The sequence below is a fragment of the Haemaphysalis longicornis genome, unplaced genomic scaffold, assembly GCF_048455015.1.
Source record: "Haemaphysalis longicornis isolate Haplotype H1 unplaced genomic scaffold, Haemaphysalis longicornis Haplotype H1 scaffold_5, whole genome shotgun sequence".
Taxonomy (NCBI): Eukaryota; Metazoa; Arthropoda; class Arachnida; order Ixodida; family Ixodidae; genus Haemaphysalis; species Haemaphysalis longicornis.
In genome coordinates, this window is record NW_027526385.1 from 14,135,863 (window position 1) to 14,157,334 (window position 21,472).

Below are 21,472 nucleotides of genomic sequence, written 5' to 3' on the forward strand. Positions count from 1 at the left end.
CCCTCTGAAAGGATCCTGCGTCGGTTGAGGTGGCGACAAAGTCTTCGTCGTGGTGAACGACATCCTCAACGTTGCCTGAGAAATTCGCTCCTTTAGCGAAACCTTAGCGCGACTGACTGTGTATGAGTACTCGTCGGCCTCTTCTAAGTCCTTTACGAAGGTGTCAAAGTCGAGAAGGTTCTGAATCATCCCGTCAAGCTTTCGAAGTTGATCCTGTTTTTTTTCTACCTCACGGCACAAATCCATAAGCAAACTGATATTCGGTGTTGACGATTGCAAGGCACGAACAGTTGTACTGGCTAATTCAGTTATGTCCGCCCGGAGGATGACCCGCGAAATTCGAAGTCTTTCTACGACCTGCCAGTCATCAGAACCAGGGAGCGCAGCGAAGCAAGGGTCGGGATGGTCCGATGGGTGGGGCTCATCTCCGGGTTCTAGGCGAGGGGTCTGCGTCCAGCACGCCGCCATGGCAGGCAACGTTTAAGGGCGAGGCCTCCGAAATGAGAAAATACGACGAACCTGAGGCCACGCACTACCTTGAAGGCGCTGCGCCGTGAAGTCCGCTGGTCCGTCGTTCCCGGGTTTCACGGCACCAGAAATGTTATGGAACGGGATGCAGACGTGAGGCCATGGCTGAGCCGGACCGAGTTTTTTTCGCTTCTTTCTCGTCTAGCCGATAGTAATGATAGTTGGCGGTTAGCCGCCTTTGTCCTCTTCTGGCGGTTAGCCGCCTTTGTCCTCTTCCTCTTCCTTACTAAATCTGCAACAGATGGCAGTGGGTGCGCATCCCTATCTGGGAACGAAATGTCACCAGAGACAGCTGACCCATAACACATTGCAAGCAATCTGGACCGGTCTGCAAGCCAGACCTGGGCTGCAACGTCCAATGCAGCTGCCCCAAAAGTAACACAAACGCAGAGCTTTTACATCATCGCTTTATTTTTCAACTCGGAGGGTTGCAGCCATGGATGCATGAAGTAGAATAACACAATTCATTTACACTTAGCAACACCACACTAATATAGCTTGAGTGAAAAAGGAGGAGGAGGGAAGGGGGACATGGAATGAAGGGAAAGGAAGGAGGAAAAGTGCGCATGACCAGAGGAGATGGATGGGAGCAGAAAATGGTCAGACCAACATTTTTTTTTCTCTCTCTCTCAACTTAATTGTGAGGTAAACAGAAAGCAAAGGAGCACCTTCTTTCGAAGTGGATGGTTTGGCGCTTTTTTCTTTTTCTTTGTTCTTGCTCCGCGAAGGGTTGAGGCAGCACCGGGGGAGGCCAGGTAGTTGCGCTGTCGCTCCGAAAATCTCGCCTTGAGTTGCTGCGCTCTCCCCGCTTCCCGCTTTCTTCTACCTGTTGCTGGAAACACAGAAGAGACGTCCGGGGTGTGAGCGGCCCGAAACGGCGCAGTGTTCGCCTACACCTGCCAGGTGGGTGGTGCATTTTGTCTTTCCCCACAGCACAGTTGAGTTCGCTGTCGATTTCAATCTTTTTGTCACACATGTTAACAGATTCGCTCTGTGGATACTTCTCATCTAACCCGTCCCTTGAAAAAAAAAAAAAAAAAAAAATACAGGCTGGTTGTGCTAATGATATCCAGCTCTTTTTTGTTGCCCCTGATGCCCCTCCCCTTATTTTGCCTCTGTTCCTGGTTAAAATTTCATGCCGTAGTAATACGGACTAATTAAATTGCTGTACAAATTAAAAATAAATACTTTTCCTGCAGCAACTAGGGTCTACTGTCGAGGACTACACGACAGTTACACTTTAAAATTAAGTCTACTGCTTTGCACGCACTGAGGGCATTAAAACTGCACTCTTTCGGCTTCACGCACCAATCTACGAAATCTGCCGCTCACTGCATGTTTGACTGCGGCCCTTTCCCTGGTGATAAGACAGGACACTGTCACTACCCCCAACTGATTACCTACATAACATGCAGACACCCCTGGAAATGTACACCCCTGGTGCAATGATAAAATGCTACTTCAGGCCAAGAAAACAAATGCATCCACTCCCCCACAAAATGGCACCAAGACCCTGTGCAACCCACATAGCAACGTCTGGCATCTTGGCGAGTATGTCCGATGCAAGCGATGGTACGAGCCATTTTCATGAGACGGCAACAACCTAGACAGCACATACTTTGTTCTTCAACTAAAGATGCCACACGTTGCGTACGCGTTTGCACGGCCCCAAGTACAAAGAAAGGCTCCTACACAGAGGGGGAGGAAGGGAGCAAAGAAACATCGTGAAGGAGGCAAAACAACAATGACAAAACAGACTCCAACAGTGCCTGGAGAGTGTCCAAGAGTGGCGTTATGATCCCACCTGTGACGGAGTGAGTCGGAAGAACAGGGGGGCGGGCGCCGTCGCCATTTGCCCGAGCGGCCGCTGCGTTTCTCCACGCGGCCCAATCATTCGTTACATCACCACATTGTTACACATCAACACTTGCCATACTCTGTACTCTATGTGCTAGAAAGCAAAAGAAGCGGTGGCACTTGTTAACCCACGCACGGTCGAGCGGCGTCTCCTCTCCCCCTTGGTAACAAAACAAAGTCGCCCCAGTGAGCAATACATGTTTGAACAGCATTTTTTTTTGTGTAACGATGCGACACAAACAAAACAGGTTCCTGATGTCACAATTCCACGCAAGTTCCCCCCCTCCTTTAAGCCGAGAGCACAAGATCGTCGAGTTGCTCCCCCACAATCTCGTTCTAACGCTGTTTGCAAAAAGTGCCGTTGTAATGTTACGTTTTTCCTGCACAAACTTCAACTTCAAAAAGCAAAATAAATTCCTTAAAAACACTATTCCGGTATGCCTTGAATCAGACTTGTCGCCCTAACCTGCTGCACAAATGCCTTCAAACCTGCCAAATGTTTCAATTACTTGCCACCTGACGGCGTTCGCTATCCTAGTAGTATAAACAACACGCATCTCCTCCCGTATAAACATGAAATGGCTCGTTCTGCATTTTGCAGCGTGCTCCTGAAGGAGCTAGCAGGTTTTATTACTAGGGACCACTGTGCTAAGATCTAGGCTTAACTGAAGCTGCATAACACACCAAAGGTGACACAGCAATCTGTTCGCTTACACGATCTGCAACAAGTGCCATTTGTCTGATAAACTGTCACGCTACACACACCTGCTCCGTGAAGCAGTTACAGGAGCGTGGTACATAAAATGCCGGATATCCACCATAAATCTTCTGTAATGCACAGGGTGTAGCAATGCAAAGCTATCGATAGACTATCACTACAGTCTACACTCGTTACAGCGGATCCGGCAACAACGGACTTGCGGTTACAACAGACCATTTCTGTTGGTTTGTTTGGTCCCCACACATTTTAAGTGGAGTCCACTCCGCTCATAACGGACCCGGCTATAGCGGACTATTGGCTACAACAGACTAAATTCTAGGCGAAAAATGTTTTGACTGAATGCTTATTGCAGACTTCCGCGGTGCCGGCACCTGATATGCTTTTTTTTTGTTTATTTTGGCAAGGAAACTGCTATGTCTGGCAACATTGTTGGTAGCCTGCCTGTTGGCGCAGCCAAGCCAAGCCAGTGCCGCTGGCCTTTTTTTTTTTTTTTTTTTGTGCGAACAGCGGCATGAGCGGCAGGCTAGCTGATTTCACTGACGGATGAACGAAGCATGATTAACGCTGTCGAACACGACGAAAAACAGGCCGACATCGCCAAAAGTACAGGCCTATCTAAGCAGGCGGTCCATTCAACCGTCAAGAACAAGGCCCCTGCCGATAAACGCGACTAGTGAGATTGAACAACAGCGCTTTCAAATACGCAAAGTGACGCACTCCAAGTCGAGTCTGCCGTGCATCTTCACAGGTTTTTTATGTAATAAAGAACTCAGGTTCAGTGAAGCTCGGCCTTTATTATTCCCACGCATGCATCATTCCCATTCCGTCCGGTGAAAAAGGTAAGAAATACCTAAAGGAGGAGGTTAGCTCACACCCATTGTGGGCAATCTGCCGGGGGCCGTTCACAGTACTAGTAGAACATTCGACATTTACAGCTGTCCATCAGATTATTTTGTATCAGCTGCTTTATGCCCAGACTATAATTATAAGAAATGCGGAAGCTGCCTTGGGGGAACGTCAAGCAGTGATCCGATTTGCTTGACGAACGGTGCCTCGTCACGAGGGGTTTTAAAAGAGCCTTGCTAATTCTGCTAGCTACGACTGATTTTATAGCAGGTTAGTAATTGCTCCTTGTTATATTCTTGCTTTCTTTGCTCAGCTTAGCGTGCGTCTTTACGCACTCGACCGCATGTGCTAGGCCTTTTCCAAGTGCCAGTGCTAAGCTTCGGAAACACGGATTTTAGGTGATTCTTTTCCCCGCGTGAACGCTGTACAGAGGTGCTGCAGGTACGTAGAAAGAGCAGTGTCTGTAGCATGTATATGCAGTACTGGTCAAAGTACACACTTTTGTGCTCGTATACCTCCTCCCCCTCCACCCCCCAACCCGGTCGGATACTGCATACTTCGGCTACAGCGGACGTTTTTTTTTTCGGATTAAGAGGGTCTGTTGTAACAAGCGTAGACTGTGTTATCAATCTTTCGACGGTCTTCCTAAAGTCAGCTATCGAAAGTTTTCAATAGTCCTGCAATACTAAACTACACGCAGCCACTGTCTTAGGTTTGCACTATCTGGACTGCTGCTTGTGTGATGGGCTCCACTGGTGCGTCTATGTGCATTTGTGTACAGATCGAGTAGAATTGCTGCTGTGCTCAAAGGCTCCATGCTTCCCCCATGATGGAAGAGTGGGTGAATACGGCTGGATGTAATGATCGGATGAAGTGTTCGAAGATGATACGACACGAGTCTACGCCACAAAAAATAGGCCCCTGCATCGTTTACCTATGAAAGAGCAGAAAAACAAATTGGCTACACATGTCGTTTCATATCGCTACAATATACCAAGTGACAAAGTTTGTTAGTTCGGGCAGAGAGTCACAAATACAATGCGCGAAACTGCACGCTTGCAAGGGTTCTTACTTTCCAAGTGTGAAATCGGTCAATTAAACGCTCAGCACTCCTCCGCCCACCTCGTAATAATTCAATACACACAAAGTGAGAAAAGACGACAGACAGGCAACTTCAGTAGCAGCAGCAGCAGCAAAAACCTTGTCAGAGCGAGCCGCGCAACAGAGACATATCAGATTGCGTCACCTGTGACGTTGCGTGCGCTTCTCAGCATGGCCGCCGCCCGAAACCGAAACAACAGAACTTACTTGTGAAAGCACTTGTCACGTTTGATAGGTCACGCATAATGTTTGGGGGAAGTAGTCATACACGTTTGGTGCCGGGACGGGCACCAAAGCCTGCCAGCTCTGAAAGTAAGAGCCCACCGCTTTCAAATACGTGTCGCACGAAACAGCAATGGCTTTCTTCCCACCTCTCCCGTTCTGCAGTCAGTAGTACCCCCGGCCCTGCTATGTAGTCGCGTCATGCACCAAAACCATGCCGAACCATGCACCGAATAGGTTCCCGTGCGGTGCGCATAATTAGAAGTAGATCGTACCATGCTTGGATCGATTTTGTTCCGGATTGAACACATGAACAGCCTCCCCTACCCCTGGCACAGCTGTCAAACCCACTCCAGCTCTAGAAGACGCTTTACTTTACCCCCGTTGCATTGGTTTTCGTCCCGCCCCTACCCCTCTGCTTTCTTTTAGTACAAATCTACTTTTGAACTTTCTCTGGCATAAAATATACCCTGCAAATTTAGGTTCTGTGTTCTACTATTGCCTGCAGTAGGCCAAGTTACTTCTATTGAGAAATTAATTTTATCACTTCCAAACCTAAGATAACAGTAAAACTGTCCGCAGCGCAAGTTAACAGCGTGTTTCGTACCTACCCTCCGAGCTGAAATTCATGCATTTTAAAACGGCCTGACAAAGATCGGCGGAAGTGGGGAGGTTCCCACAGTGCACACACCGCAAGACTCCCCCGGTAAACTTAAGAATGCAGACGTTCAAAGGCGGGCGTGGGAAGAGACACCCAAGAAGACAATGCCACCCGCACGGTCTACTCCGCGGCACAAAAGAGTTGGTGCGGCGTGGCAGAGACGGCGCGTCGCCCCGAGACGCTCGTGTGTTGTGGTTTGGAGGCCATACCTGGTGCTTTTACTCGCCTGTTAAGAATGAACACCCTCGCTCCGAAACGCTCGCTTGAGACGGGCTCCTAGCGGCCAGCCACCCCGCTGAAGGGAGCGAAGGAGGGGGAGGGGAAGGGCAACAAGTTGCACGGCCAGGCGTCTCCGGTCATCATCGGCCAACAGTCTCCACACGGAGCCACAACGGCCGGTGGCACACCCCGCCATCCTACCCCCACACACACACACACACCCCAGACAGAAAACCCCGAACAACCGCCGACACACAGAGAAAGAAAGGCGGGGCTGTAACCACCCCTCCGGTGCAACTGAATCCCCCTCACAAACAGGTAAGAGAGCGTAAAAAAAAGGAGGCCCTGCCGAAAGTACCCCAAAAGAAAGAGGAGAGCGAGAGAGAGAGCGAAAGAAAGATACAAACGAAAAAGTACAGCCCAGAGAGACATAGGAAAGGTCATGCCTGCCGGGTGACACCTACCTGTTATCCCGAGAACTCACTTGTCGACTCTCAGTGCCGAGGGCTGGAGTCGCCGTTGCTCACTGAAAGCGATAGAAAATACCCTGTGACTTAACAGAAACAGGCCCTTTCTATGAGAAAAAATACGGATCAAGAATAGACACGTAGACCAGCGAAGGTTAAAAGCGGCCGAGAAGGTGTAGCCCGCAACGTTCAGCAATTTCCGGCTGAACTAAATGGTGAACTGTGGAACGCTACACGTAACAAAAAATTTCTCAGAGCAGTGAAGTCCGCTTACATGCTCTGACGGCTTTCACCTGGTGTGCTTTGTGACAGGTACCTTCTATATACCTGTCGATACAGCAGCCATTTATTTTACCATCCTTAATCCACCTCAATCAATCCATCTTTATCATTACTATCAATTAATCATTATTCTCTCTCAATCTACCATATTGATCACCATCAATCACTAGACCCTCATTAAAAACTCTGCTAATCCTTAATCACCTCAATACACATCTGGCACGCTTTGGTTCGCTTCTGCCCTTTATTAGGTTTTCGTACCATTCGTACTGCCGCTGGGGTCATTGAGGGAGACATATAAGGCTTGCACATTAAGGCTTGCACATGTGCAACGCATACAGAGTGACTTTGCTCAATAACGAAGTCCCTCACCCCTAGAGGATGAGCTGCGGTGCGAGTCACGGTCGCTCTTGCTGTGGTGCTTGTCCCGGTCGTGCCCAGATGACCGTGACTCCCGATGCGAACTCCGGTCACTCCGACTGCTCCGGTCGTCGTCGTTGCGACGACTGCTGCTGCGCTCCTCGTCCCGGCGCCCACTGCCGCTCCGGTCGTCGTCACGCCGGCTCCGGTCCTTTCGCCGGTCGTCGTCGTCACGCCTGCGGTCGTCATCCCGCTTGCTGCGGTCGTCATCCCGTTTGTTGCGGCCATCGTCCCGTTTCCGATCGTCATCACGCCGACGGTCATCATCCCGCCTTCGGTCACCATCGGAACGCTTGCGGTCGTCGTCACGCTTGCGGTCATCGTCCCGCCTCCGTTCATCATCACGCTTCCTATCGTCATCGCGTCTCCGGTCATCGTCCCGTTTGCGGTCGTCGTCACGCCGGCGGTCATCGTCCCGCCTCCGGTCATCTGGGCGGTCTCTCCGGTCGTCTCGCGGGGACCGACTCCGGTGCCTCTTATCGTCACGGTCACGGCGGTCATCCCGTAGTGGGTCAAGGCCACGACGGCCTCGAAGCTCTTCCTCCTCACGCCTCCTTCTGCGCTCCCTTTCTTTCTCGCGCTGCTTCTCCTTTTCTTCGCGCTCTTTCTCACGGCGGTTCTGTGCAAAAAAGTAAAAAAGGGCCAGAACTACTAAGAACGCCACAAAACAAATGCTGCAGAGCTAGCAAATGGAGAAGGCAGAGCACATTTCCTTGACAGCTTGTTCTAAGTGGCTACAACTTGTAGGCCTCTATCTCTCCCCTTTCCAAGCCGCCACCCCCTTCACAATATTTCAGCAAGAGTCGCCTTCTTGATTTTTACCCAATTGGCCAAACTGCTCCCACTCACTGATTAGCCAGAGTCACTGGTAATTATTAATCAGTGTCAATAATTACAGATGATCGGACGTAACTCTACCGATGGCTACATCGGCCGTGGCTTCAAGGAGCGGTAGCGGTTCGGCCAGTTGAGTAAAAATCACGACCGACTGCCCTCGCCGCATGAATTGTAAAGCAGGCGTGAAGTATAGCTATTACAAAAAGCTAGGCACGGCAACCAAAATAATAATAATACAGTAGAATCTCGATGATACGAATCTCGCGGGACCGCGAAAAATATTCGTATCATCCGAAATTCGTATGAACCAACACAGACCAAAAAATTGAGCGCTGAAAAAAGTTTTCGTTTATTTCTTTTCTTACTTTCGCGTGAACAAATCTGTGATTTTTTCTGCTTTTTTTTAAACCCCCACGTCACAAAGCAGTCCTTTCTGGCACGCGTAATGCTTCGCCTAGCTTCGCGCTTGTCTCCTCACTCCCGGTGTCCAAGCTCGCTACACGCCGCAACAGTCAAGCGTGAACCGCATGGTGCTTTTTTGCACGCGATTCGCACGCCTCGGCTTTGCGCGCGCTGTATTGTCACGGCCACATTGACGATTTTGCGCCCGCGGTATCTCCTACCTCGGTCAGAAAAAGACGCTGACGACTTGCGAAACGGTCGAGACAGCCCGCTGGCTCCACCCGAGATGTTTAGGCTTAGCACTCCGGCAGATATTTTATGGGCGCTTTCACTAGCGGCGCGGATGGTGTTTTATAGTACCGTTTTCGCCAACGTGATCAGCTCCTTTACTGCACAAGAAACTTCGTGCCTGCCTTGAGCGGCATTTTAAAGAGCGGCTAGAAGCAGTCGCTCAAGCGGCCGTGCCACTTCACGGCCGAAGCCGCCGCCATGTTGTCGCCGCCGGCCGCGGCGCGCGCAGCGTGCGAGAGGTTTCGCGGCGGGCATGGGGCGTGCGGGGCGCGTTTTCGCGAGCAGAAAACAACAGCCCGGCCGTTTCTGGAGAAAAAAGAGTGACAAATGGGGAGAGAGAGCCGTCACTTGCTTGTTCGGCAGTCGGGCGCCTCGCCGGCTCGTTCGTATCATCCGCCGGGCCGCACAGGTCCAACAGCCGAAATTTTTCCCATTGCAAACAATGCAATTTTGCCGGGACTTTTCAGAAATTCGTATCATCCCGAAATTCGTATCACCCAGAATCGTATCATCGAGATTCTACTGTAATAATGAATGCAAACCGTGGGGAATCAAACCCGCGACTGTAACATCCATAAGCAGAGGCAATGCTGCCACACCAAGACCCAAGACGAGAAATGGCGACTAATCGGCTGGTTTTCATTCCATTTGGACGAAACTATACAATCACAACGTTGGTTCCGTGTAAATGAAAGACTAAGCTCTTTGTTTGGATTCCGTCGAGACGGAAGGTTACCCGCAGAACTTTGTTCCGTCTAGACGGAACTTTCGCACTTGTTTAGGCTTGTGCAAATATTCGGGCGCTTCGAATATTTGAACGAATATTACAGTATTCGAATTCGCTTCAACTCGAATTTAAAATTTCCGATATTTCAAAGTATTCGGGATGAACGAATATCAAAACTTCGTTCAAGTTTCGGTTTCGTTAGGCACGCCGCAGTGCCATCGACATCAGTCCTACATATTGACTACATGTGGAGCCAAGACAAGCTAAGCCACATTCAAAGCGTTGCCGCTTCGTCCCAGCCTTCGCGCATGTTCGGCAGGGTAGTCGAGACTCCTGTTTCCTTGTTTCAAACAATGAAATTGTTCCCACTGCAACAATGGGAAAAATTTCGGCTCTCGCGAACGGGCCTGCGCGGCCCGGCGGATGATACAAACGAGCCGGCGAGGCGCCCGACTGACGAACGAGCGAGAGACGGTGACGTACAGGCTCTTTCTCCAGGAACGGCCGAGCTGTTGTTTTTTGTTCGCAAAAACGCGCCGCGGACTCCACAGGCGCGCTGACGCCGCCGCGAAACCACTCGCACGCTGCCGGCCGGCCGCGGCAACCAGGCGGCACCTACGGTACCGAAGTGGTGCGGGGCGCTCGAGCCACCGCTTCTAACCGCTACTTAAGATACCGCTCAAAGCACACACGAAGTTTCTTGTACGGTAAACGAGCTAACAATGTGGACGAAAATGGTGCTATAAAAAATCATCCGCGCCGCGAGTGAAAGCGCCTATGAAATATCTGCCGGGGTGCTAAGCCTAAACGTCTCCTGTGGAGCCAGCCAGCTGTCTCGAGCGCTTCGAAACTGCCGCCCGTGCACGCCTTCCCATTTGCACCAGGCTCCTCCCACTGCCACGCGTGTCATTTTCTGACAGAGGCACAGCCGAGCGCGGAATCGCCAAGGCAGGCGTTAAAATCGCGCGCGCAATGCCGACGCGCATGAATCGCGTGCAAAAACGCTCCTGAAGTGAGCTTGGGCACCGCGAGTGAATAGACGAAAGTCCAGAAATTACCGCTCGGCGACATGGAGGTTAAGAACAAGCAGAAAAACGTCACAGATTTCTCCATGCGAAAATAAGAAAAGAATTAAATGAAAACCTTTTTCAGTGCTCAATTTCTTGGTCTGTGTTGGTTCATACGAATTTCGGATGATACGAATATTTTTCGCGGTCCCGCGATATTCGTATCATCGAGATTTTACTGTAGAACTTTTTTACCGGAATGTCTCAGTGACACCTGACAGCTATTCGAATTCGCTTCGAAAGTATTCGACCCCTAGGACTATTCGCTTCGAATTCGCTTCAGACTAAAATATCACTATTCGCACAAGCCTACACTTGTTATTGTTCCATCTGGACAGAACGCTAGACACAGCCTAGAACGATTGATTGATTGATTGTAGGGTTTAACGCGCCGACGCAACGCAGGCGATGAGGCGCGCCGTAGTGGAGGGCTCCTGATTAATTTTTACTACCTGGGGATCTTTAACGTGCGCCGAAATCTCGTACACACGGGCGTTTTTGCTTTTCGCCTCCATCAGAAAAGCGGCCGCCGCGGCCGGGAATCGAACCCGCGACCTCATGCTACAGCCTAGAACGAAGTGTTTGCTGCAGATAATAGTGGTTACAATATTCATAGCCCAAAAGAGATTTCAGCCTCAGTCCCATTCCCACGAATCTGGCTGAGGTCTTTCTTAAGCATGCCCACATCACATGCGACAAAGACAATAGCGTGCTGGAGCTGTACACAGTACTCTTCTGAACAGACCAACGACGTAGCACAGCGCACAAAGGGAATAAGTAAAGCCCTTCACAATCACACAAGTTTCTTTCAAGTCTGTTTAGTGTATACAGGGTCTATTGTTATTTTGCAAATAGCAGAGAAAGTGGTTTACACGGCCCCAGGAACACACGACGACGCTGACAGCTATTGTTGCAATTGCTACAGCTGCAAGTTGATTTCACACAACAGCACATTACAGAGCAGCCAAGTTTCCGCAATGCTAGAGACAATGCTGAGGTATTTTTTGCGGATTCCAACGAATGCCTCGGCATCCCAATTCCACTCCTTAGGTGATGTGTAGATTGAACAACCCCTGGTAGCCACATTACTCAGACGGGTACGGGGGACCTGCTGAAATTCACAGCCGCTGTTGACGACGACGCAACGATCAAGCTCCGGGGATCACAAGTCAGGACGGCCGTGGCCAGCACTCACCACAATCTCCTCGACGGCCTCCTTGAGCTTGGCGTAGCCCATGTGCTGCTTGCCCATTAAGTGGTCGTCCACACGCTGCTGCGCGTCCCCGACGATCAGGAAGGCCCCGCAGATGTCGCACACCTCCATCTGCTTCTCCTGGGCCGCAGCCAGCTCCGCCGTTTGCTGCAATCAGGTGTCGGTTCAGAATCCATCCCAAGAAGCAGGAAAGAAACACCAAGGGGTGGAATTCTGAGCTCTGTCCACTTCGTGTTCGCTTCGAAGCTAAGTCTAATTGGCTCCGAGCGATAACGTGCATGTGGTGCGGTAGAAGCAAGGTGGGCCATAAGTTTCTGTGAATGGGAGTGCTGCAGGTTAATGTTGAAGTGGTACTGCTCAAACAGACGAAGGACCGAGGAAGAAAGCACAGGATGAACACTGTCTTGAGCTATCTTATTCTGTCCTTCCTCTGTTTGACCTCTACACTCCAACATGAACACCCCCAAACTCGCCCAACCTTCCATATTGGAACAGGTTCAGGCGTCACAAGTGCAACTTTGTCACACCCTAAAACGGTTGCAAAATGCACATTTTTTACACGAACAGAACTCAGACCTTTGCCAGAGTTCACTTTCTCCTAGGGCACAGTTTATGCGCAAGTTCCTATTCCTTCGCAATGTAAAGCAAATTTCCCCAAGACATAACAAGAGATAGACGTTCGAGTCGGTGATGCGGATGCAATGTTTTGGGAGCTTGTACCAGAAACTTTTAATGTCGTACTAGCTTTATTTTTTTCTTATACGGTAGTCAGAAATCCTCTCTAGGCTATGGCTACAATTTTCACTGGAAGTGCCACAGGCTGCCAGAAGTTACCAAAATTCATTGCGAATAATAGGTGACAAAAAAAAAATTATTAAAAAAAGTTAGAAGCCTTTTTTTCACAAGTCCAGCCAAGTGACCACAAAAAAGCTCGCTCCCACCAACCAAGAATGACTGCTCCACGCAGCTCGACTGAAAGCAACAACCAATTCACTAACACAAAATTGAACAGCCTTCACTTACCTTGTTCACATCGTGTTTAGATTAGTATTGACCATAGACCTGATAATTTTGTTTATATTAGTTTATTTACTCCAGTGCATCCTATTTGTTGCTTGCCTTTTCATGTTCTAAAATATCTACACCCTCCTGCCAAAATCCCCAAACGAGATTGCAGTACCAATCAATAAACTCAGTAAACTAACAAACACACCACTGAACACCAAGCACCATTTACAGACTTCTTGGAACAAGACGCCAGCTACCCCCTTGCATTCCAGAACACGATCCAGTGCAAGGAAATGCCCCACACCCAGTGTGCCCACGCTACACCAAGCTTGCCCCAGTGTCACCCCCAGTGCACTCCAGGGCCACACCCAGTGCTCACTCGCAGCCAGTGCAGACACCTTAACACCAAGCACCAAGAAGACGCCAGCTACTCTCTTGCCTTCCCAAACATGATCCAGTGCAAGGACTCAGTGCGCCCGTGCTACACCAAGTCTGCCCCAGTGTCACACCCGGTGCTCACCCGCAGCCAGTGGGCCGTGTCAGAGTCCTTGTCGAGGGCCCGGCGCTCCTCCTTGAGCTGGTCGCAGAGCTTCATGACGCCCTGGGCCTCCTCCACCTTGCCCTCGCAGCCGAGCTGCTCCACCTGCTGCAGCAGCCCCTGGATGCGCTCGTTCAGCACCACCACCCGCTCGTCCGTCGGGCCCGATGGCTCCTTGGGCTTGATCACCACTCCGCCCTGGATGGTGCAGGAACAGGAGGAACCGCCATCATTGAACCTACTCTCGCCACCACATCGCAAGAGTTCTTCCATACTATATATACACCAGTTGCAAAGCTGAGGGGGGCAAAAGTGTAATGGTGCGCCACCTAGTAGTCAGAAACTGAACTTCGCTACAGACTTTATTTACTCGGTAACAAAAATTAATACATTCTGCCAGCCACCTCTTGGTGGCCAAGGCAGGAGTGATACAAACTTGCAGCCACCCAACACAGTTCATGATGCTGTGAACTGTGTGAAAACGGTACAGTTCACAGTACAGTTCACGGCAAGCTTTCTTTCAATGAAAGAAACCTTGCTTTTAAAATTAGAAAATATTAAATAAGGTGATGTTTACTTGTGTTTCCAGGGTTCTTCTTTTGACTGAAAGCAGCAGTAGCAAGTGATTGAGTACTACTACAACTTTCTGCCAACAGATGGCAGGCTACTCAAACTCTCTTTAGGAGAGACTGTGCCAGAGGTGGTGGCGGACCCGGCAACCTGGGCTCAGAGATGATAAGGACGAGAGTGCCGCACACAGGGACATTGACTTGCACAGAGAAACCCACCCTCGGTCATCCCTATCCTTCTTTTTAATTTTTCTGTAGTTAGTTTGAAGTGATGGCTAGTGTGCAAAACTTGCACCCACCTATACAAAACAAAAGGGATGGCCACATCATCACCCTGTTTACGCTGTGGGAATTGCGGACCGCTCCCTGTCGCCTCGGCTCGCCGCAAAGGCGAGAGGGGGGAGGTCCCTCTCTCCCTGCGGCCACGGATTTCCTTGCCGCGGGAGGATGACGGCTCCCTCACGGGACCAGTTTGTTCGGGAGCTCCGGGCGGGTTGGTCTGGGGCCGACGACGGACGAAAGCCCTTTTTGGATACCGGGCATCATGGGGAGCGGCTCTAGCTACATGTTACTCCTTTTTGGCCTTCCTTCGCCCACCCTCGCGCCCGTTTCTCCCGTCCTGACCAAGGTGGTCATGGCGGCGATAGAGCGACGTGCCCGACGTTCCTTATTGCGGCACAATGTCTGTGTTGGAGATTTCTGTGTCTTGAGTGTTCCTTGCTGTTTGCTGCCACTACGCCAAATGGCGGTCCGTGGCGGTGTTCATTGGAGCTAGCCTTGCGGCCGAGGCTCGAGTGCGAGCTAGGTCGCTGTAGTAAGAACCCTGGTACCCACAACGCCCAGCGCAGGTGGCCAACCAAGGACCAGCTTTCGATACATGGGGTTTATGGGGAGACTCGCAACTGGTGTGTATCGGGCAACTCTGCATCACCACAAGAGAAGTCAGCCCGCACCTCCTGGTTGCTGAGCTGCAGCCGCTGCCGCGCCCTGCGGATGCGCTTCTCCACGTCCGACAGCATCGACTGGCAGAACTGCAGGAAGCCCTCCTCGTACCCTTCCTGTCGGTACCGGGGACTCTCCTCGTACCTGAGTGCAGAGAAGAAGGAACAACACCGGGTCAGGGCTGCGGAGCAACCAGAGCAAAATCTACGAAACGCCTCTCCAAAAGCATGTGCAAATCAGACACGACGCTCAACAACTTCCGTCAAGCCCTCTTCCACCAAGCTTTCTGCCTCCCATAGCTTCCTGTCATCCTGTCCCTGTATGCCCACTCTGTTGAACTGTTTGTGGTCTTCAAGCTGTTTGCCCTCAGCATCACACATTCTGCCCAAATCTTCACTACCCACGATCTTTAAGCAAGAAGCTCTTTTCCATAGGACTGTTCTCCACATTAAGGTGCCCGTTTCGTAACCCCCCCCCCCCCCCCCCCAATAACTCATCTACCGTATTTCTGTGGTTCCACGAGCCAATGCACAAGACAAACCACAGCAGGGTTACAAACGTGCACACGTCACTTTTTGACACGCGGCTTAAAGGCCAACTGCACTCAAATTTCACCTCGGCCAAATTTGTTTTTAATGCGTAGTAAGTACCCCAAATAAGCTGAGACACAAGTGGTAGCCCCGTGAAACGCCTCGTTAATCAGTCAGAAGCGTTTAAAAAGGCTCCGCCGCAGGCCACTGTGCACCTGCCGGCGGATCGCGTAAACAGCCATGACGCGCCTGTGACGTTCCAGCCTACGGTGGCTTTTTCCTCTGGCCAGCCACGCAGCGGGAGAACCGGTCGAGCTCTGCTGCCCCGTGCGCGCGTAAAGCTTGCGCGCAGACATTCTCCCGAACTGGTGACCGTCCGGCCGCTCGCTGGACGGCTGCAACGTCACTGCAATGGCCGCGCTCTCCTCGGTTTCGGTTTCAAAATCGCCGATTTTTGCTGGCCGCTTGCGGCGTCCACGTGCGTATTTCAGCTGTTGTATTTTGCATGTTGCTTTCTTTTTAAGCAGACTATACGGAAATAGGGTTTTCAAGAAGTCGAAATTTTGAGTGCAGTTGGTCTTTAAAGGAGCCATGAAGGCAAAATACAAGTTTGTTTTATTCAAGGTTTATTCATTAAGGTTTGGTTTACAAAATGCGTTATTCATGTTAGTTAGTACAGAAGGAGGTCCTGAAGTAAATTGTCAGGGGGACCTCCTGGCTCGAAATTCTCGAGCCAGGAAAGATTTCGCGCTTTTTGTGTCCCGAGCGCTTGTCCAGATGCAAACGAAGCTTTATTCACTGAGAAATTAATCAATTTAAGTTAAAGTTTTGATTTTCCCGCTAAATCACGTGTTTTCGTGGTCTGCAATGACATCAGAGGAACCGACCACTCTGCAGCCGATTGGAAAGCCTTGTTTACCGTTAGTGAACCTAGATGGCACCACCATACCGTGGGGAAGACGTTTTTTGCCTCTAGTTTGTTTTTGACCGTATTTGAACCTGGCTTGTTTTTGTTCAGGGAGAAAATAATCATTTCGTGAAACAGAGTGCTCACTCGACAAATATGGTCACGTAAGACACTGTTGCTCGCGTCAATCGGCAAGTGTCGTCTGAGACCACTCCAAAGGCCCGCAGTCCTGTGCAGCTAAACCAAGCATACTTCCCACAGTACCAACAGCAGTACGCATCGGTACTTCTATGTTTACCTGTGCTTTCGTAACTCCCACTGTTGGTCCCACCATTCTTACTGCTTTAAAAAGAATGTGGACAAAATTTAAGCACAAATAGCCCGTTCAGCAGGCTTATAAGCTCTGCCTAATTTGCATTTGCTTTTGCCGGCCTCCGCCAATCGCAGAGCTGGCTGGTATGACATCATAGGTTCTGTTGCGGGAAATGAGCGAGTGGGTCACATGGCCTCTCCCTTTTTTCCCAGTCATACAGCTCATTTGAGCGAAGTTTATATTAAAAGTGGTGTCAATATGATTCTAACGAGGCAATCTTTTGAATGAACCAAAACTTTGTTTTGTCTTCATGGCTCCTTTAAAGATAAAAGTGGCTGTGACCTTCAACAAGGCCCCTTGCCCAACAATAAAAACTCCAGAAAACTCACGTGGCTGGCAAGAAGCTTCTCGCATTGCTGACATGAGAAATAAATGTCCTGCACACTATTTTCGGCACGCTTTTCAGCTCGAAGTGAACTTTACCTATGCATTAGCCGAAGGGCACCTAGAAGTTTGGGTCAAATACTGCCATGAACACCACACAAAGACATCCAGACTACAGCTGAAAACCACTACCGCTTGCTGCCATTACCACAAACATGGAGTGCACACCACCTATACAGCTCCACGCCGTATCATCATCATCATCATCACCAGCCTGTCTACGCCCACTGCAGGGCAAAGGCCTCTCCCATATTTCTCCAATTACCGCGGTCCTGTGCCAACTGTGACCAATTTATCCCTGCAAACCTCTTGATCTCATCTGCCCATCTAACTTTCTGTCGCCCCCTGCAACGCTTGCCTTCTCTAGGGATCCACTCTGTTACCCTTAACGACCAACGATTATTTTGCCTTCGCATTACATGCCCGGCCCACGTCCATTTCTTCTTAATTTCTACTAGTATGTCCTTAACACGCGTTTGTTCCCTGACCCACCCCGCTCTCTTCTTGTCCCTTAATGTTACACCTATCATTTTCTGCTCCATTGCCCGCTGAGTCGTTCTCAATTTAAGTTGAACCCTCTTAGTGAGCCTCCAAGTTTCTGCCCCATAGGTGAGTACCGGTAAGATGCAGCTGTCATACACTTTCTTCTTCAAGGACAATGGAAGGCTGCCATTCATTATCTGAGAATGTCTGCCATATGCACCCCGCCCCATTCTGATCCTTCTAATTATCTCTGCTTCGTGGTTGGGATCTGGGGTCACAACTTGGCCTAAGTAGATATATTCGCTTACCACTTCCACTGCCTCGCCACCTATCTCAAACTGCTGTGCTGTCCCGAGGTTATTGATCATTACTTTAGTTTTCTGCATATTAATTTTCAGGCCCACGGTTCTACTCTGTTCGCCCAGTGTGGAAAGCATGCTTTGCAATTCGTCCCCCGAGTTACTTAGCAAGGCAACGTCATCTGCAAATCTGAGGTTACTGAGGTATTCTCCATTAACCCTTACTCCCACCTGTTCCCAATCCGTTTTGAATACTTCTTGTAAACATGCTGTGAATAACATTGAAGAGCTTGCGTCTCCTTGTCTGACGCCCTTCCTTATAGGTATTTTACTGCCCTCCTTATGGAGGATGATGGTAGCTGTGGATCCCTTGTAGACATTTTCTAGTATTTTTACATAATGCTAATGAAGTCCATAGTGCCTGAATGACTGCTAAGGTTTCAACCGAGTCAAATGCTTTCTCATAATCTATGAAGGCTATATATAGGGGTTCAGTATACTCAGCGCACTTCTCTATCACCTGATTGATCGTGTGAATATGGTCCATTGTTGAATAACCTTTACGGAACCCTGCTTGTTCTTTAGGTTGACTGAAATCTAAGGTTGCAGAAATTCTGTGAGCGATTACCTTAGTAAGTACCTTGTAGACGACTGACAGTAAGCTGATCAGCCTGTAGTTTTTCAAGTCCTTCATGTCACCTTTCTTATGGATTAGGATGATGTTCGCATTCTTCCAAGATTCCGGTACACTTCCGTTATTTAGGCATTTCGTATACAGGTTTGCCAGTTTTTCAAGTACAATTTCTCCGTCATCCTTCAAGAGGTCTGCTGTTATCTGATCCTCACCTGGTGCTTTGCCCCTTTTCATTTCTTTCAACGCCTTCCTTACTTCTTCGGTCGTTACTGGTGGGATGCCTATCTCCTCTGAACTACTTTGTCGCTCAGCATTATCCTGCATATCCCGGTACCTGCTACTGTACAGGTCCCTATAGAACTCCTCGGCCACTGTGACTATTTTATCCCTATTTGTGAACACCTTGACTTGCTTATCTTTAAGTGCATACATCTGATTTTTCCCCACGCCAAGACGCCTCTTCACCGCTTTCAGGCTAGCTCCGTGCTTTACAGCGTATTCAATCCTCTCCATAATATACTTCCGTATGTCAGCTGTCTTCCGCTTATTGATTTATTGATTAACTTCGAAAGCTCCGCTAGTTCTATTCTGTCAGCTGGGGTGGAGGTTATCATGGTTTGCCGTTTCCTAATTAAATCTTTCGTCTCCTGGGAAAGCTTACCAGTATCCTGTCTAGCCATCGTGCCCCCGACTTCTACTGCACACTCCCTGATAATGCGTGTAAGGTTGTCGCTGGCTTCCTGTGTCGTAAGCTCGGCTTCCTCAGTAAGAGCTGAATATCGGTTCTGTAGTGCGATCCTGAATTCTTCTACTTTACGCCTTACTGTTAGTTCGTTAATCGGCTTTTTTCGTACTAGCTTGCTACGGTCCCTCCTCAAATCTAGCTTAATTCGGGATCTTACCATACGGTGGTCACTACACCTTACCCTTCCGAGCACTTCCACATCCTTCACGATGCCAGGGTTATCGCATAATATGAAGTCTGTTTCATTTTTACGGTCGCCATTCGGGCTCCTCAACGTCCACTTCCGGCTCTCCCGTTTACAGAAGAAGGTATTCATTATGCGAAGGTTATTCCGTTCTGCAAACTCAACTAGTAGGTCCCCCCTGCTATTTCTACAGCCCAGACCATAGTTCCCAACCGCCTTGTCTCCAGCCTGATTCTTGCCTACTTTAGCATTCAAGTCCCCCATAACTACGGTATACTGTGTTTTTACTTTAGCCATTGCCGATTCTACATCTTCATAGAAGCGTTCCACTACCTGGTCGTCGTGGCTAGATGTTGGGGCATAGCCCTGTACCACCTTGAGCTTGTACCTCTTATTGAGCCTAATTACAAGACCTGCTAGCCTTTTGTTAATGCTATAGTATTCTTCTATGTTGCCAGCAATGCTTTTATTCACAAGAAATCCCACTCCCAGTTCTCTTCTGTCCACTAGACCACGGTAACATAGCACGTGTCCATTTTTCAGCACCGTAAAGGCTTCACCCGTCCTCCTAACCTCACTAAGCCCTATAACATCCCATTAATGCCCTTTAATTCCTCGAACAACACGTCTAGACTCGCTTCACTAGATAGGGTTCGCGTGTTAAACGTTGCCAGGTTCAGATTCCAATGGCGGCCTGTCCGGGTCCAGGTATTCTTAGCACCCTCTGCTACGTCACAGGTCTGACCACCGCCGTGGTCAGTTGCTTCGCAGCCGCTGGGGACTGAGGGCCGTAGATTAATTGGTGTATTCATGGGAGGTTACCACCGTATCAGTGGCCCCTTTATATAAACGCTGTCTCAAGTATTCCAGAAGTCGTCACGAACCCAGGCAGAGAGTTGAACTTCCACAGAACAAAGTCAATCTTGTAGGCGAACACTTGAAAAGGTCGCAATTTCATTTAGTTGAGGAATTTATATGCTTCTACCAAACCAGGAGAGATTGGCCCGCAAGGTACCTTCACACCACAACCGCAGTTAATTTGAGATTCGCACACACATATGTGAAGCAGGTAGCTATGACGAGGAAACAATGCAGCTCCAACTGCGGGCAAAATAAGAAAATATCAAACATGAACGGCATTGACAAATCTTACTCTCTCTTCAGCCGCTCATCGTGAACTTTGTTGCAGGGACCCAAGTCTGCCTTGGTGTTCACAAACAGGTCATTTGGGCAAAATTTTGCCAAGAAGTGCTTGCAAACCTGCGAAAAAAGATCGAAAAAGGTAAACATGGTGTTAACATGATCGTGCCACACATAAATTGCAAGTACAGACAAGGTCTGCGCAACAGCAATGTCGCGCTGTAAACGTAAACGCCGGATGGACGCGACATGTCGGCTTATGTTACCATGCTTGCAGTTACAAAAATCCCGCTACATGAAAGTCCACCCGGAATTAGTACCCCTTAGAAGACGACGTAGCGAAGCACAGAACATAGAACACCGCTTGCTACCGCGCAATAGCACGTTCGCTAACTACGACTTGCACCGCCTTCAAACACAAAAACCCGCGCACATGCCGATCGCGAGTTACTCTCCGCATGCGGTAACCACAAAATTGCTGTTTGAAAACGCGTATTGCTAGTTAAGAAGTTACGGCGCATATTACGCACTGAAACAGAACGAAAAAAACAAGAAAAGAAAGCGCGAAGGGCGAGCGACATTGGAAGCGGCACGATTCCGGCCCCAGTTTTGCGCATCGAGGAACTGAGCGAATAGGTCGCGACTTACGTCGGGGTCTTCCCAATTACACGTATTTTTCTTCTCCGCGGGCGCGAGGTTTCGATCTCGGCCCATCAATTCATCAAGAAGCTGTTTAGCCGAGGCGAGCGCCATTTTCGATCACAAAAGATGAGACTCGCAGAATTCCGGAGAAAAATGCCTTGCTGCGAGCCTACACTTTCGGCGCGTTCGCGTGTTCAAACAAAAAAGTAGTCCGGTTTCGTTGCAATGACGTC

General features: G+C 49.5%; 1 protein-coding gene across 2 annotated transcripts; it reads right to left on the reverse strand.

Annotated features, from left to right (window-relative positions):
• Positions 1–915: 915 nt before the first annotated feature.
• Positions 916–21,430, reverse strand: LOC144137895 (uncharacterized). Of its 2 annotated transcripts, none has more exons than XM_077669912.1 (8): positions 21,246–21,430; positions 20,611–20,717; positions 14,930–15,062; positions 13,390–13,605; positions 11,844–12,008; positions 7,277–7,943; positions 6,620–6,681; positions 916–6,231 (listed from the first exon to the last, which is right to left on the reverse strand). In XM_077669912.1, exons 1-7 carry the CDS (start codon positions 21,348–21,350, stop codon positions 6,650–6,652), a joined length of 1,425 nt encoding a protein of 474 aa, XP_077526038.1. In that variant the 5' UTR covers positions 21,351–21,430; the 3' UTR covers positions 916–6,231; positions 6,620–6,649. The 2 variants fall into 2 exon arrangements, with proteins under 2 accessions (XP_077526038.1, XP_077526036.1); XM_077669910.1 differs by having other exon boundaries at positions 916–1,360; positions 21,246–21,429.
• Positions 21,431–21,472: the final 42 nt, after the last annotated feature.

What these genes read in the sequence shown, in the direction of transcription:
- LOC144137895 (XM_077669912.1), bottom strand. Translation starts at nt 21,350, where the DNA reads ATGGCGCTCGCCTCGGCTAAACAGCTTCTTGATGAATTGATGGGCCGA. An exon ending in GTAATTGGGAAGACCCCGAC is followed by an intron (nt 20,718 to 21,245) that starts GTAAGTCGCGAC and finishes CTTTTTTCGCAG; the next exon opens with GTTTGCAAGCACTTCTTGGC. An exon ending in AGGCCGTCGAGGAGATTGTG is followed by an intron (nt 7,944 to 11,843) that starts GTGAGTGCTGGC and finishes TTTTTTGCACAG; the next exon opens with AACCGCCGTGAGAAAGAGCG.